This window comes from Vulpes lagopus, chromosome 4, assembly GCF_018345385.1.
Source record: "Vulpes lagopus strain Blue_001 chromosome 4, ASM1834538v1, whole genome shotgun sequence".
Classification (NCBI taxonomy): Eukaryota; Metazoa; Chordata; class Mammalia; order Carnivora; family Canidae; genus Vulpes; species Vulpes lagopus.
In genome coordinates, this window is record NC_054827.1 from 99,983,234 (window position 1) to 100,001,162 (window position 17,929).

At 40.2% G+C, this 17,929-nt stretch overlaps 1 protein-coding gene across 1 annotated transcript in view; it reads left to right on the forward strand.

The window, feature by feature from the left end:
- Positions 1-17,929, forward strand: part of CHSY1 (chondroitin sulfate synthase 1) — a 72,831-nt gene that overhangs the window by 12,291 nt on the left and 42,611 nt on the right. Inside the window, exon 2 of the mRNA XM_041753134.1 lies at positions 3,675-4,170. Within this exon, the coding sequence (XP_041609068.1) occupies positions 3,675-4,170 (496 nt within the window). The remainder of the gene's footprint in view (positions 1-3,674; positions 4,171-17,929) is intronic.

Below are 17,929 nucleotides of genomic sequence, written 5' to 3' on the forward strand. Positions count from 1 at the left end.
GTCTTATGGAAAGTGATAAACTCACTTGGAAATGTCTCAGAAATGATTTCTGCAGATTTCTGTGCACGCGCACATACACACACACACACACACAACACTTTAAGTCACTTTTTTCATTTAAGTGAGCAGGATGTGTTGACTTCACTTATGTGCCAACTACTGAAATTATTTACTTTTTCAAATAATTGTTGTGACCACCAAACAAAAATTTCTACTGAAGGAAGGAATCGGGCTCCTTGACCTGAATGGGGGTCCTCTTAGTATGTCTTCAACACCTTTGTTGTCACCAACTTCCTGGGGGTGGGAGGTTGTCTCCCCTCTAGATTAGCATGCTAGAAGGGGGTCTTTAGGTTATATTATATATTCTGTGTAGGTTGTAGTTCATTCTCATCTTTAAAAAGACTTGTCTCAATGCAAAGGGTGGTTTCTCTTTAATTGTCCTGTTCCTGCCACATTTACTTTCCAACCTTTTCTTCAGGAGCTTATGCTTTCTGAAAATGAAGTATATAGTACCTGGTACAGCATCTGGAGTCCCATCAGGTTCCATATATACCGAATTCTTGGTTAAAAAGTTTTGTACATGGGGATCCCTGGGTGGCGCAGCGGTTTGGCGCCTGCCTTTGGCCCAGGGCGCGATCCTGGAGACCCGGGATCGAATCCCACATCGGGCTCCCGGTGCATGGAGCCTGCTTCTCCCGCCGCCTGTGTCTCTGCCTCTCTCTCTCTCTCTGACTATCATAAATAAATAAAAATTAAAAAAAAAAATTTAAAAAAAAAAGTTTTGTACATGGCATAAGACTCCATAGGCCCATTTAAAATCCATAGGCATTAAGGGGAAAACATTACTGCTGCTGTCTTCCATCATTTGAAGATGCACATTTTTACCCCCACATTTTAACATCTCAAATCAGGATACATTTTACAGTTGCTGGCATCATGTGGTTATGATTGGCACTGTTTTTTTCTATCTTATTGGTACAAAAAACAATGGTGTATCTTACAGTTAACATTCTAGTTTTGATGAAAAATGATGTATATTTAGTCCTTGGTTTTTCAAGAAGAAGCATGTTTGACAAAAAGTTCACTGAATTCTTCCTCTGCTTAATTAGAGGTTTTTTTTTTTTCTTTTTAAGATTTTTATGTATTTATTAGAGAGAGAACATGGAATGGAGGGGCAGAGAGAAAGAGGGAGAAGCAGACTCCCTGGCTGAGTAGGCAGGGGATGGATCCCAGGACCCTGAGATCATGACCTGTGCCCAAGGCAGACAGGCACATGCTTAACCAACAGAGCCACCCAGGTGCCCCATTGAATGAGAAAAGTTTGAAGTCATTTTGTATTCCTAATATTTGGGCTAGGAAGAGAATTAAAAGCCAATAATTGCTTTTTAAGTGCTTTATTGTAGATTGTTTATGGAATTAGAAAATAATGCCTTGCAGTAGAAATTTAGTTTTGCAGATGTAAAGGTTCTGGAGATGGAGGAAGGTGTTGATGTTGAAGAACAATGTGAATGTGCTTAATTGCACTGAACATTATGCTTAAAAACATGGTTAAGGATCGGATCCCTGGGTGGTGCAGCGGTTCGGCGCCTGCCTTTGGCCCAGGGCGCGATCCTGGAGACCCGGGATCGAATCCCACATCGGGCTCCCGGTGCATGGAGCCTGCTTCTCCCTCTGCCTGTGTCTCTGCCTCTCTCTCTCTCTCTGTGTGTGACTATCATAAACAAATAAAAATTTTAAAAAAATGGTTAAAATGATAAATTTCTTTTTTAAAAAAATTTTTTTATTATTATTTATTTATGATAGTCACAGAGAGAGAGAGAGAGGCAGAGACACAGGCAGAGGGAGAAGCAGGCTCCATGCACCGGGAGCCCGATGTGGGATTCGATCCCGGGTCTCCAGGATCGCGCCCTGGGCCAAAGGCAGGCGCCGAACCGCTGCACCACCCAGGGATCCCTAAAATGATAAATTTCAAGTTAAATTTTCTTTTCCAAAAAAGTAATATATTGTGTTTATAAAAATTTTCTCAATTTAGAGACACTTAGAATAAAGAGATCAAGTTCTCTTTATCCCCTCCCCCGCCCTTCTCATTTCCCTACTTCTGTACCCCTTCACCAGAGGTTTGGTGTGTATCTTTTTCTCTTCCTGAGACTTTACATTTAAGATGTGTGTGGTTTTCATTCACACTTCAAGGTCACTTTTCACCACAATATATTTGTGACAGATAAGTAAAACCAAAATATATTGGGGGAGAATAGCACCTGGGAAGCGTTCTTTTTTATAATATTAGGGCTGAATTGACTGCTTCATTTTATATTCTGTGATCAATTTATCCTAGAAGTCATCTGTGTAAATGCGTTTTTTAGATGAACTACTATGAGTATGAAGAAAACATAAGAAAAGATAACCCAATGGCCTTCAATCAGGTGTTCAGCAGCAGGATTGCTTACTGTTTCTTTCTCATTCATCACCAGTTTCTCCTCCAGCAGTGGGAGGAGCAGCACCCCCTGAAGACACTTGTCACCTGGGCTGTCAAAGCAGTTCTCACCTGTGGCCTCATCCCTCTCCTCCACGGCCCCCTGGAGGGCTGCAGAAAGCACGCCTCTCATCTACTTCTACCCCATTCCTTCCATAGCTTGTATAGTGCGAAGGGTGTCTGCTCCCCTCATGCAGCCTGACAGTCACCTCTGTCTCGGCGAAGCATTCTCTGCGCTGTGTGTCTAGTTTGCGTTCTTTCTGTATGCTCTTTAAGTCAGTCTGGGTGCCTTTCTTTCAGAGTGCGTGTTTTAGTTCTACCATTATGTACACTTGTGTGTGACATGTGACTGCTTTGATAAACCTCTGTCTCTCCCAATGACAGCTCCATGAATCGGTGTCTATGTTTTGCATGCATCCCCCTGGCCTTGCACATACTTGGCACTTGATGTGAGGTCAGAGAAACTTCATTGAAGAATTTGATTTTTTAAAAAATAATTTTATTTTTTATTTGAATTCAGTTAGTTAACATATAGTGTATTACTAGTTTTCGAGGTAGAGTGCAGTGATTCATCAGTTGTGTATCACACTCAATGCTCATGACATCAAGTGTCCTCCTTAATGCCCATCCCAGTTACCTGCCCTCCAGCAACCCTGTTTGTTTCCTAGAGTTAAGAGCTCTTACGGTTTGTGTCTCTCTCTAATTTTGTCTTGTTTTATTATGCTGAGTGAAATCAGTCAATCAGAAAGACAATTATATGATTTTACTCATATGTGGAATTTAAGAAACAAAGCAGGATCATAGGGAAGGGAGGCCAAAATAAAAGAATTTGATTTTTTAATTGTCTTATTGAGTGGAGGAGTTTGTGGGTAGGGACTTGATAGTATCAGAAAATTGACCTGGAGATTCAGACCTTGGTACCCTGCCAATTTGGTTTTCAGCCACAGCTGAAACTTAGTTATCCTGGAAAAATTTTAACACTTCATCATTCTTTTTTGTTGGGGTTCTTTTGAAAGTGAATTTGGGCTTTGCAGTACCTCCTAGCCTGGGCTGCCGTTAAAGGAAAGGAAGCAGGTCAAGTAGCTTTTTTTTATCATTCCTATTGAACATACAGTGATTTAACATGAGTAGATACATGAATTTCTGGAAATGAGAAGCTTGAAATAAACTGTTCTCTCACTGGTACTTATTTTAATTCCAGAACATGGTCCAAGACAATTCCTGGGAAAGTCGAATTCTTCTCTAGTGAGGGTTCAGACACATCGATACCAATTCCAATAGTGCCACTACGGGGCGTGGACGACTCCTACCCACCCCAGAAGAAGTCTTTCATGATGCTCAAGTACATGCATGACCACTACTTGGACAAGTATGAATGGTTTATGAGAGCAGACGATGACGTGTATATCAAAGGAGACCGTCTGGAGAATTTTCTGAGGAGTTTGAATAGCAGTGAGCCCCTCTTTCTTGGGCAGACAGGACTGGGCACTACGGAAGAAATGGGGAAACTGGCCCTGGAACCTGGTGAGAACTTCTGCATGGGGGGACCCGGTGTGATCATGAGCCGGGAGGTTCTCCGGAGAATGGTACCACACATTGGAAAGTGTCTCCGAGAAATGTACACTACTCATGAGGACGTGGAGGTGGGAAGATGTGTCCGGAGGTTTGCGGGGGTGCAGTGTGTCTGGTCTTATGAGGTAAGAACAGAAAAAAAAAAATTTGTTAATTTCATCATTAGTTGCTAACCAATCATAGGAAACCACTGATAATATAAGCCTTCTTTAAGGCTTGAAGTTGGTAATGAAGTTATTGCACATTTTTACCTTAGTTTTTATAATTTGAATTCCTTTAGCACCTTTTATCCTTCATTTTTAGGACATACCTTCTGTACTTGTGTCCTGAAAGCTTAGTTAGTAATGGTATTTGGAGCCCAAAGAAACGCTATAGTTCACTGTAGGTAACAGTGATATTTTCATAATTATCCAGAAAATTCATCTAATCTGACTTTTGCTGATTCTGCAGATGTGATTGCAAGTGTGTCAACATTCCCTGTCCCTCTTCTCCCAAAGGCCTGACTTTTCTTATCTGGTCATGTTGACCCACACAGTTTTAAAACTTGACATGTTTAGAATTCATAAAATGAGTAATGATATTTTTTAAAAAGCCAATAGCATTTGACTTTGCATTTATTTTAAATCTTGACTTTTTAGACAGTTATTTGTAATTGGTAAGTTGCAATATGGTTGTTCTTTATTGAATAGTTGGTAGGCAATCTGAGTTATCTTGACAGATGAGTGCAGTTTTTGGTAGGAAGTTGACTTGTAGATGCTTTCTCTTTAAATGTTCTCCAGAACATGAGTTAGCTTTTGACTTTTCTCTGTTTTTATTGGCAGATGTGCCTGCAGTTACAGGATCTGATACTAGTCAGAGTAGAAAACATTATTTAGGTTGTGTTGTGTTTAGATCGATAAACTACTGATAGCTATAAGGAACAGAGGGAATTTCTAGACCTTTGCCCGAGAAAAAGAAACATACTTTCTGATGTAAACTATTAGCTTTTGTTGGGATTTAATTTTCTAAAGGGCCTGAGTGAAGAAAGAGTATTCTTGCCAGTACTTGCCCTCACCACACCCCCCAGACTTGCTTTTAAAGGTTTCCTAATAACTGTTTTTTTCGTTGGAACTCTTAGGGAACTGAATATTTTCAAGAATACAGGAAGTAGTTTTCATGTTCCTTTCTAATTATAAAAGATACATTTTTAAATCCCAAATATAATTTGAGTGAAACCTCTGATTTCTGTGGGTCTCTTCCCCCTCCACACCCCCACCCCTGCCCCTGCAGGGAGGATTGGTCACTGGATTGGGGGAGGGGGCATCGGGAGGATCTCTGTCGTCATGGATTGCAGGGAGGAAAGCTCTTTGGGGATGTCATGCGGTTTCAAGCAGAATACAAAAGGCAGTGTTTCTGCATTTTCCCCATTTTTAATTTAGCAGTTACAACCTTAGTATGTTTCATTATGGTTAAAACATGTAGTGCCTTGTGTATTTTGGAATGTTTTATGCTACCTCTGATCTCTGAAGCTAGCCCTCCTGCTGGAATTGTAGCAGATAGGCCAACCTTCTGAGAGAATTTTTAAAATACGTGCCTCGGTGTTGTATCTTAAATACTGCTAGATAGATAGCAATAGAGACAATTTCTTGTTTATCAAGAACTCTGACCTAGCAGTAGTGCCAAGATGTTGTTAGAAAGTATTGTCCTGGGGCTGCAGGGGTTGGGAGATAGTTTTAGGGCTGTTTTCCCCCTGTTATTTTGTAATAGCCGAAATTCTCTAAGGCTTGAAGTTGGGATGCTGGAAATCATCCTTTCTGGACACCAGGAGCCATTTCTTTGACCAGAGGCACCTGGTAAATTACCTTATTAAATAAGTAAAGGGATCTGGTGGATGAGGAAGCTCCCTGAGTGGTTCCCTGTCCCTGCCTAGGCTCTCCCAAGAAGTGTGGGCAGTGTGGGGGTGGTCAGCTTTGGGTGGTGTCCCCACTGCTTCTCATGTGTGTAAATGCCTCACGGTGACAGCTTTTCCTAGGTACTGCCCTTTTGCGAGCTCCCTTTGTGAGAGATTATTTTCTCCCCAAAGTGGCTTGTCTTTTCACTTTAAATGTGGTATTCACATGCAAATTGTGAATTTTAAGTGTGGTTTAAAATTTCTTTCTTTTCCTCTCTGGTTTGTGCTTGTGAATTTATTTATTTATTTATTTATTTATTTTTAATTTTTTTTTTTAATTTTTATTTATTTATGATAGTCACAGAGAGAGAGAGAGAGAGGCAGAGACACAGGCAGAGGAAGAAGCAGGCTCCACGCACCGGGAGCCCGATGTGGGATTCGATCCAGGGTCTTCCGGATCGCGCCCTGGGCCAAAGGCAGGCGCCAAACCGCTGCGCCACCCAGGGATCCCAAGTTTAAAGTGTAGTCTTAAATTTCTTTCTTTTCCTCTCTGGGTTGTGCTTTGTGTGTCTTGGATAAGAAATTCTCCCCTTTCTTGGGTGACAGGAATGATCTTCCAGATATTTTTCTGCATATTTAAAATTTTGTCTTTCATACACAGTTCTTCATCTTTCTCATTTTTAAGAATTACCTCTATGGGGACATGTGCCATTTTATTAGACCTTTGATTTCTTTTGCTTTTTTTGGTAGGGCTTTCAGTGCTCTTAACCTAAGTTGTTATTAGGATTTATCATTGTGTTCACCACTCAGGCAAGATGAATCCCTCCAGTGGATGAGAACTTCCTGTAAATCTAGTTTCCCCATTAAGGCTCACATTATGAGAAATGATTGAGGTGGAGTCTTATGTTAAAGACACTTATGTTAATAAGCTTTGGGTCTCAGAAGGTGCTTATTTAGCTCTTATAAATCTAGCTGGAAGGTGTAAATTTTTTTTTCAAGTTGAAATAATGCCTTGGGATTACACTTACATAATTAAAATGGCTCAAAAGAAACAACTGTCATAATCAAAATCCGGATTCATTTCTAAGCTTGACTTATTATTGGTGGCTATTTACTAATATATGGCTTTTAAAAAAGATTTTATTTATTTATTCATGAGAGACACACAGGGAGAGAGGCAGAGACAGGCAGAGGGAGAAGCAGACTCCATGCAAGGAGCCCGATGTGGGACTTGATCCCGGACCCCGGGATCACGCCCTGGGCCTAAAGGCTGGTACTCAACTGCTGAGCCACCCAGGCGTCCCAATATATGGCTTTTAAAAAAACTTTATTTGGAAATAATTTTAATTTCACAGAAAAAAAATTGCATAAAGGATCCATATACCCTACACTCAAATTAACTTGTTAACATTTTATACCATTATCTTTTTCCACTGTTCCTGAGTGTCTTCCCCCATCCCTGCGTACAGGGACATAGACCTGCCCCTCATTTAAGACTATCTTACCATTGTAGCCCTTTACTTTAACTAACATCAATGTGTTTTGACTAAGAATAGGGAAATTCTCTTATATAACCACAGTAGAGTTTAAATTCAACATGGAAACTTTAACCTACCATTTATATTCTGATTTTTCCCTGTTGACGCAGTCCAGTCCCATGTAACAGTGTTCCCTTCTCCCTTCTCCATCTCAGGACCCAGCCTAGAGATTGCATTTGGTTGTCATGCCTCCAAAGCCACCTGCAGGCTGGACCATTTGCACAAGCCTCTTTGTCTTTTGTTACCTTGGCATTTTGGCTTAGTGGCTTTAAATACTTCATTTTCATACTAAGAAGTTGTGGTTGCAATATAGAAGACTAAACTATAAGATGATTTTAGTAATGCTCCTCAATGCTTACTGAGTCCTCCCAGCCCAGATAAATACAGCCTTACAAGTAGGGTCTTCTAGGAAACCACTAGGCAAGAATATGGGCCTTGAGGCTGTTAATACTGTTGGAAAGGTGGAGCATGCAAACCCGGCTCCCCCTTTTCACAGGAGTTTTGCCTTATAAGTCAAAGGCACACAAGATTTTTTTGAGAAACATTATTGAAAAGTTTGAAACAATTTATTTAGGCAAACAAATGAAATACTATACCACTCTTTTAATAAGGGAACATAAAGACAGTTGACCTAATCTTTTCATTTTATTTTTGACTTTTTACTGAAGTATATTATACCTATGGAAAAGTGCACAGATTAATCAGTCAGTGTAGAGCTCGGTGGATTTTCACAAACAGAACACAGCTGGGTGACCAGCAACCAGATCTTGCTTTTCTTATTTTAACTGAACATTTGACTAGTAATGAAGGCATTTCGAGTAGAAAATTATCATTACCAATGAAAGCAAGAAAGGGTTTCTTTCTTTTTTTTAAAGATTTTATTTATTTATTCATAGAGACACAGAAAGAGAGAGAGAGAGAGAGAGAGGCAGAGACGCAGGCAGAGGGAGAAGTGGGCTCCATGCAGGGAACCTGACATGGGACTCGATCCTGGGTCTCCAGGATGACATCCCGGACTGCAGGCAGCACTAAACAGCTGCACCACTGGGGCTGCCCTTGTGATAGTAATCTTAAAGATAAAACCGTACAGGGAAGGGGTAAGATCAGTGATGTTCTTTGTGAGGAAGGTATATCATCAATGGAATTTGGGAATTTAAAGCAAAATATGAAAAAAGAGAAGATTTTTCCTTGTTCGTCTGACTGGCTTATAAAGGAATGTGGAACATTTTTCTGTGAGAAGCCTGGGAATTTTTTTCTTTAATAATGGAAGACATAATGTTTCTTAATGCTGGTTGTCATAGAGCTGACTTGTGTCTAGGGGTTTCTTCCTCATGCCTTTGAGTTGTTAACCTTACCTGGCCGAGGACCTGGCAGGCCCCTAATTGGCCAGAATAAGGTGCTCCAAACACTGATCACTAACGCTGTTTCTCCAAGGTAGAGCCCTGCGTGGTTTTATATGGAGCTTTTTGTTCTGCTTTGATGGCTCAGTCTCCAAGCTCCTAACAGATCATAAGGGCAATGATCATCCACAAAAGGGCACTACTATATAAAGACTGTATCAACAGTGAGTGGGAAGGACACAAAGAAGTGAAAAATAAGATAAAATGAGACTGTGAACAGACAGAAGTCTAAGACCCACCACTGTGTTATTGATTTTTAATTTCATTCCATATGGTTGGAGAACGTATTTTGTTTTATTTCAGTTCTTTTAAATTTGTTGAGACTTTTTTTTATGACCTAACATATGGTTGGTTACGCTGGAGAGTGTTGTTTATGCACTTGAGAGGAACATTTGTTCTGCTGTGGAGTGTTCTGTGGATCCCTTAGGTCTAGTTGATTGTATGTTGACCATGGTCTTTTTCCATGTTTGTCTGTCTAGTTGTTCTACCCATTATTGAAAGTGGGACATTGAAGTCTCTGATATTGTTGGGTTGTCAGTTTCTCCCTTTATTTGTGTTGGTTATTGCTTCATGTATTTTTGGGCTCTGTTAGATGCATTTATGCTTATAACTGTTATATCTGCACTCATGGATGGATGAACCCTTTTATCATAAATTTCCTTCTTTGTCTTTAGTGACAATTTTTGTCTTGAAATCTATTTTGTCTGATAGTATAACCATTCCAGGACTCTTGTGGTTACTGTCTCATGGTGTATCTTTTTCATACATTTGCTTTCAGCCTGTTTTTTCTTTTTCTTAAGAGTTTATTTCACTGAGAGAGGGGTGTGTGCCCTGAGGGAGGGGTGGAGGGAGAGGGAGAGGGAGAAAGAAAATCCCAGGCAGAATCCACACTGAGCGAGGAGCCCAACATGGGGCTCTACCTCACAACCCTGAGATCATGACCTGAGCTGAAATCAAGAGTCAGATGCTTAACCTACTGAGCCACTCAGACACCCCTGTTTGTGTCTTTGAATCTAAAATGTCTCTTATAGATAGCATGTAGTTGGATCAGTTTTTAATTGGGATGTTTAATCCATTTACATTTAATGTCATTACTGATATTGTGTCTGTCATTTTGCTGTTTGTTTCCTAGATCATGTCTCTTTTGTTTCTTTGTTCTTGCAGTGCTACCTTCTTTTGTGTTACATAGGTTTTTTTTATACGTTTTTACTCTCTTGTCACTTTTATTTTTTTTTTGAGTTATTTTTGAAGAAGCTACCCTGAGTGTTACAGTTAACACCTTAACTGATAACAACATAGGTTGCATTAATACCAACTTAATAATTAGAGCATACAAAAATCTTTGCTTTGATAAAAGCTCCATTTTCTTCTTATTCCTTCCTATTATTGTCACACAAATTATATCCTTATACAGGATAGGCCCATCAACACAGATTTATAATTATTGCTTTGCATAGTCTTTTAAATCAGATTAGAGAAAAAGTGTTACAAACAGTATATTTATATTGCCCCCCCCTCTTTTTAAGATTTTATTCATTTATTCATGACAGACAGAGAGAGAGAGAGAGAGAGGCAGAGACACAGGCAGAGGGAGAAGCAGGCTCCATGCAGGGAGCCTGACGTGGGACTCGATGCCGTGGGACTCAATGCCGGGTCTCCAGGATCATACCCTGGGCTGAAGGCGATGCCAAACTGCTGGGCCATCAGGGCTGCCCTCCTTTTATGGAGTAAATGGGTAACCTATGCAGTTACCCATATTCCCTTTATTCATGTATATTTGAGTTAATGTCTAGTGTCCTTTCCCTTCAGGCTGAAAGGCCTCCTTTTCTATTTCTCATAGGATATATTTGCTAGCAACAGATTCTCTCAGCTTTTGTGTATCTGTGAATGCCTGAATTTCTCCTTCACTTTTGAAAGATGGTTTTGTTGGTAGAGAATTCTTGGTTGACAGTCTTTTTCTTTGAGCACTTTGATTGGAGGCTTTCTGGCATCCATGGTTTCTGGTGAGAAATCCGTTGTTAATCTTTCCATGGATCCCTTATAGGCAATGAGTCTCTTTTCTTGCTGCTTTTGAGGCTCTGGCTTTCAGTAGTTGGATGATGACATGTCTAGGTGTGGCTCTCTGAGTTTATTGTACTTGGAGTTCGTTGAGCTTCTTGGGTGTGTGGATTGTTTTTCATCAAACCTGGTAAGTTTTCAGCTGTTATTTCTTCAAATATTTTTGTTCTTTTTCTTGTTCTCCTTCTTTGCCTTGTGCATATGCTTAGGTTTTCTCTATTTTTCTTTATTCCTTTTCCTTTCTATTCCTCAGACTGGGTAATCTCAGTTGACCTGTCTTCAGGTTTACTGATCTTTTTTTCTATCTGTTCAAATTTGTTGTGATTTTTTTTGTTGTTGTTGTTCCAGTTATCATGACTTTCAACTCCAGAATTTTCACATAGCTCTTTTTTTTTAAAAAATAATTTCTATCTCCTTATTGGCTGCTACTACTACCCCCCCACCCCCCGCATTATCTGATAATTTCTTCTTGGAAATGGGATACTTAAAATAATATATCAACTCTGGTAGTCAGATTCTGTCCCCTCCCCAGGGTTTGATGATGTTGCTGTTGTTTGTTTAGTGACTTTTTGTAAAGTCTGTATTTTTTGTTTGTGTATAGCTACTAAAATCTGCTTGGTTTGCTTAGGGGTCAGCTAATGATTGGAAAAGATTTCCTTTGATGCTTGGAACTGTGAAGTCTCCCAGTCTTGGCTTAGGGGCTCTGTGTACTCAATGTTTGCCTTCAACACTTACCATGTAGTTTTCAGCTCTTCCTTAGCCTCACTTCCTGCTTGTACAGAGCCTCAAGGTCAACCAGAGATGAAAGCTTAGGGCCTTCTCTGGTCTTCCCTGGACATGAGCACATTTCCATGCATGTTCATGGCCTTATAGGTTCCCACAAATACATTAAAACTTTTCAAAACCCCTTATGGACAAATCATACTTCAACTTTTCTTTTTAAGCTTTTTGGTTAGCCTGTGTGTTTGCCCATGCTGTTAGCCACCTCCTCAGGCAACATGATATTCAACAATTGCCTGTGATTGTTGTTGACAAATATTTTCTTCCTTCCCTGCCAAGAGGCTTTTTGTAATAGGAGGGCTCTGAGTCAGGTCAAATAAATACAGCCTTACAAGTAGGGTCTTCTAGGAAACCACTAGGCAGGTCAGATAATGACAGTTCTCTGGGAATGGGGCTTTGAAGGAGCTCCAGTCCTGCTCCGTCCCCTTCCAGTGGCTGCTAGGCTGCTGGTTTTCACCATGATTGTGGACTGTTGGTTTTCAAGGTTACCACATTGCTGGGGAAAGGGAGTAGGAATTGGCAAGTTAAAATGACACAAAATTCACTATTGCTACTAAAATTTCACTGTTTTTCTTGTAAAAATATTTCCTGGGCTATTCTAGGCCTTTGGCTAATATCCAGAGTCCTGAAAAGGTTGCCGGAAGCTGTTTTGTTCATGTTCTCTTTGCTTTTATGAAGGAGAGAATTTTTGGACATCTTTATCATTTTCCTTGATGTCAGCTAAGACTGTCAATAATGGAAACTTAGCTTCACAGCTTAAAATTTTGCCTTTTCTAGTGATATAGATCACTCTGAATATCCTCTTATCTTCTGCTTAAGGAGTCAGGGAGTTGTGCTCTAAAAATTAGAAAAACTTTCAACCAATCGGTCAACAATATTCATAAAAAAAGTTATTTTTCAAATAACTTCAGGACATCTGCTATGATCAGGACAGTTTTCTAGTTGGGGACACAGCAATGTAGAAAGTAGAGGCCCTGCTCTCTCCTATTCTATTGGGGCTGGGCTGGGGTGCAGAGAGATGGATAGTAAAGAGTAACACATGAGATGTTTAAGATGTGGCAAGGGGACAAATGTTGGAATGGGGTGAGAAAAAGGGAGACATAAAATGAGGCCAAATGGCACAAATGTCAAGGGAAGCAGGGGAATGAGTATTGAGGACATGCTCTAGGACGCACTACGCCTGGGCTTGAATCTCTATAGTTCATTCTCCACTCTTTACCAGCTTTGTGATCCTCCTGGGCAGCAAGTTGCCCAACTTCTCTGGGCCTTTATCTCCTTAAAAAATGGCATAAGAAATTGGCTACCTTGTAGGATTGTTTCAAGGATAAATTGAGATGCTGCATATTATACCTGGCTAGTGCTTGGCACAGAGCTAGGGCTTATGAAATATTTCAAGTATCTGAATGAAAAGCTAAGCCATGTAGAACTCATTCCCTAAGGACTTTGCATAGGTTTTGACCTGTATAAACAAGTACTTGAATATGACTTGTAGGAACACTGGTGTTGGACTCCTTGGTTTTTGCTTTTAAATATTAGAGAAAACTATTCTGACAGAACAAATCAAAGTTGACCTAAAATGGAGAAGTTAGTTGGTTTGGACCTGTAATTATTTTACTGGCACAACAGAACCTTCTATAAGTACATAAACATCTCTGAAATGGTTTCACCACTTTGGTATATTGGAATCTTGTGCTTGTGAGGGAGGCAGTATGGATCTAAAAGCAAAGGGCTTTTGTCTTCACCATGTTCAAGTTTGGTTTGAATGTGTTAAAGATAGTTCTAGGCCTTCTTATTAATCACTTTTCTTATTATAAGGTCACTACTAGACATACTTAACTTAGGTTGAGTTTACAGGAAAGGGCTCCTTAGCCACATAATCAGGAGGTGGAATCAGTATATCATTTTCTTTATCTTAAGCTATTAGCTGAATAGTATTTTCTTTGTAGTTGAAAAGATTGAGATCACACATGTCATCAACTCATTTCCTGTAATAAACTGACAGCCTACCTTTTCGATTACATTAGTATTCAAAGTGCTGTATGAGCCATTTTGAGGTAATAAGAGTAAAATGGGCTCTAAGGACTTACTATTAATATGTGAAAATGGGCAGATGTATATGAAGAATACCTCACTACCTAATAATAGTAAACTAACAATAAACCAGGGAAAAATTGTGTGAGCAACACAGGAAAGTGTGTAGGGCTGTGGAACCACTAGAATGGAGTGGGATAGATTGAGAGGACAGTGCGGAGTCACTCTAAAAGTGACTAGATTTTTGGACTGTTCTGCACAGTAAGGATGGTATCTTTTCACATTTGTAAGAGGTCTAGGGATGGCAATAGCAAAGCTTTGTAAAGTTTGTAATTCCAATATTTAATGGTCTTTGTTGAACTGAACTGTTAAGATTATCTGTGAAGGAACAGAGGCAAGAATGGACCTGATGGTAACGTAATGTTTGGGTCAGAAGAGACAGTCAGAGGTAAAGCTTTGTAAGGCAGAAGAAGACATGTTGTACATCAGTTTTCCAAACTCTGTGACATGGGGACCTTTTTCAGTGGGAATATTTGTGTGTGTGTGTGTGTGTGTGTGTGTTTGTACATCAAGTATTAGCATTGTCCATAGGTCTTACACTAGATTGCCTTCTCAAAGAGAACCTGTTTATGAGAGAATCACTTGAGGTGTTTGTTTTAGAGCGAATTTCCAAGCCCAAACCCAGAACCAGACTCTTGGCAGGTGGAGTCCAATGATCTGCAGTTTCTAGGCTTCTCTGATAGTTCTTCTTGCTTATGTGGTAAGAACCATCGATGCCATGAATACTTGGCAACATTTCTTATGATCCAGTGATATTTTGGAACTATGTAGAGACCAAAGTTATGTTTTGGTTAATTGGCATTTCATTTGATTCCTGTTCTATGCAAAGCATTGTCCTGGTAGTAGAGAAGACAAAAGGGAGTTTGGTCTTTCCAGTAAGAGACTTAACAGTTCAGTTGTCAGGGAAGCGAACTTGGCATACAGTGTCTGCTCATCATATATGTTTGACAGACTAATGCTTTATAATCTTTTTTCCTTTCTTCTCTCCCCTAAGCCATGTTAATTGCAGTGAGTTGTGTAGCCGGATGAAAGTCAGTGAGGATGAGTGCTGGTCAGCAATAAATCTTGAGTAATGACAAGGAAAGAAGTCCTATTTGATGTGATGATGAAAAGAAAGAACTTTTGGCCAGAGATTAAACTGACAAACAGTTTAAAGCTAAAACCAAATGATATTTTTAAAGATCTATTTGTCTCTGCAATTGATGATTTTACAAATGTCTGTTTTTGTGGTCTGGTTATAAATCTGAGCCTTAGCTTGCCTTTTTTTTCTTTTCCTTGCTTCAGCTTTTGTTGCCATGAATCATAACTTGAGATTTGTTTAATCAAAAAAATTTCAGTTAAAAAAAACAAAAGGAAAGAGGGAGTTATAAAGTCTTTATTAATTACTATGGTAATTCACGGATTTTTTTGAATAATTTTCTCTCCTGGTGATGGAGCTTAATTTCCCTCCCCTTAACTGTGGGCTACCATCATTTTTTGAATGGGGTAGGGAATAGGAAAAATAGTTATTTCACAGTGGAAAACTTGGCAGACACCCCCTTAACATTAGAAGTATTAAGCCGATATTTATATCATGTACTCAGATGTGATGGGATTAGATGGCTTTTCACCTGTGCCTTAGTCCTCCCAAAGCTGTAACTCCAGTGTGGTCCTGAGAAAACATACCCAAGTTGAAGGACATACAAAATACCTGACCATTGTCCTTCTAAGTTGCAAGATCATAACAAGTGAGGAAAGCCTAAGGGACTTTCACAGATGGGCAGAGACTGAGGAGACATGACAGGCAAATGCATTAGGGTCCTGGATGGGAAGAGAAGAGATATTAGTGGAAAAACCGATGAAATTTGAATAAAGCCTATGGTTTCATTAATAGTGTTATGTGAACGTCAAGTTTTTAGTTTTATTATGTGTAGTGTCGAGTGGAGTTACATAAGTTGTCCGACATTAGAGGAAGCGGGGTCAGGAGATGGGATCTCTTTCTATTGTCTTTACAGCTCTGCTATAAACCTGAAATTATTTCAAAATAAAAGGTAGTTAAACCCCAGAGATGATCAAATTGGACACACAGAAGTGGAGTGTATGGTGCTGACCGCTCAGTGCCCTGGGGAACTGGGGTGAAGCCACAGAAGACTGGATCTTCTGTGAGTTTAAGTGGATATTGTGCAGGATGTGATTTTTAGCTTATTGACTTCTAGGAAATTGAAGACAGAGAGGTCTTTGTTTGGGAGGGCTGCAGATTTCTAGCCCTCATAAAGAGCTTATCATTTGAGCAGGCTTATAATGCACCGTGTTATTACTGTAAGAAATTTGTAATGGTACCATTACAGCAAAACTTTTCCCTGGCTAAAAAGAATCTTTCAGCATTCACTTAGCAATTTAATGCTAGTGCTCTAACGTCATCATGGTTAACCCTATAATGTTTTTTCCTGGGTTTTCTCTCAGTAAGCCCTTGTGAGGATAAAGAAATTGGTCCAAAGTTATTTTCTTTCCTGTCTGGCACTTATTTTCAAGGATTTTTCTATTGAAAAATACTGTAGGTACTACTTTTCCTTTTGTATACGTTAATACCTGTGCATTCCCCTTCAACAGGAATATTCAATTTTAAGAAAGAAGATTTGTTTTTATTTATAATTATGTGGTTTACTTAAGGCAGAAAAAGGAGTTCATTTTTTTTTTTTTAAACCAACCTGAGGAATGCCTGTTGGCTTTTTATATTGTTATGAGTTGATTCTGCAATAATTTGGAATTCTAGTTATTTCATTAGGAGAAGATGGGTATGGAAATTGAAATATCCCAGATGATATAAATACACTTATATTTTTTAAATTTTTTTTTTAATTTTTATTTATTTATGATAGTCACAGAGAGATAGAGAGAGAGGCAGAGACACAGGCAGAGGGAGAAGCAGGCTCCATGCACCGGGAGCCCGACGTGGGATTCGATCCCGGGTCTCCAGGATCGCGCCCCGGGCCAAAGGCAGGCGCCAAACCGCTGCGCCACCCAGGGATCCCACACTTATATTTTTTAAATGGTTAGCTCCTTAAATAAGTTATCCTGTATGCCTGCTCTCTGACAGGCCCTGCTCTGGACACTGTGGCTGCAGCAGTGAGCAGAGCAACGCTTGCTCTCATGATGCATTTACTTCTTTATGGAGACATCAGAGGAGACAAATATATACTGGCAGATGGTGCTAAACTCTGAAGAAATACAGCATGGTGAGGAGATAGAGTGATAGAGGGGTCAGGGAATGCCAGCCCACCTGAGAAAGTGAACCTTGTTTATATCCAGAGAGGACCATCTCTAGGAGAGGGAATGGGGCATGCAAAGGCCTGGAGGCAGGAAGTGTATACATGATTAGGACAGCAAGGAATGTGGGTGGCTGGGGCACATGAGTAGAAGGGGCCAGATCCTATAAAGCCTGTCCCTGATAAAGACTCTATGTCCCTGTGGACTCTATGCTAAGTGAGCTGGGCAGGCCACTGGGGGCTTGGGACAGAGGAGTATAGGGAGCTGTTTCAAAGCGACTCTGGTTGGTCTGTGGAGAAGAAACTGCTGGGAAGCAAGAAGGGGAACAGGGAGATTGGAGAGCAAGCACTTCTGGTAACTCAGAGGGAAAGGTAGCTTAGTGCAGGCGGCAGCAGTGGGAGTGGTGAGAAGTGGGTAGCTTGTTGATGAATTTTGAAGGTAGAACTGATAGGACTTGCTGAGGTATGAGATGTGGGAGAGAGAAAAGTTGCCTGAGCAGTTGGAAGAAGAGGAAGATGAGGAAGTTCAGGCTATAGATACACGAGTGTGAGTCATCAGCATTTCCAGTGTTTAAAGTCAGAGAACCAGTGACATCACCGAAGGAGTTAGTAGAGATAAAGTCTATGGCTGAGCCCAGGGGCTTCCAGTGGCTAGAAATCAGAGATGAGAAGGATCCAGCAAAGGAGACTGAGCTGGGGGAAGACCTCATCTTTGATTTGCATTTGCTCAGTGTGAACTTGAAGGATCTGAACACTCACCGTTCGGACTTTTAAATCTACTGATGACTGATGCACAGGATTACTTCTTAAAACTGATAAACCTCGGGAGGCAGCTGACGACTGGTGGACCAAGATGGCTGATGGTCAACCACCATCACCTTCTGGGCAGAAGCTAGAATATT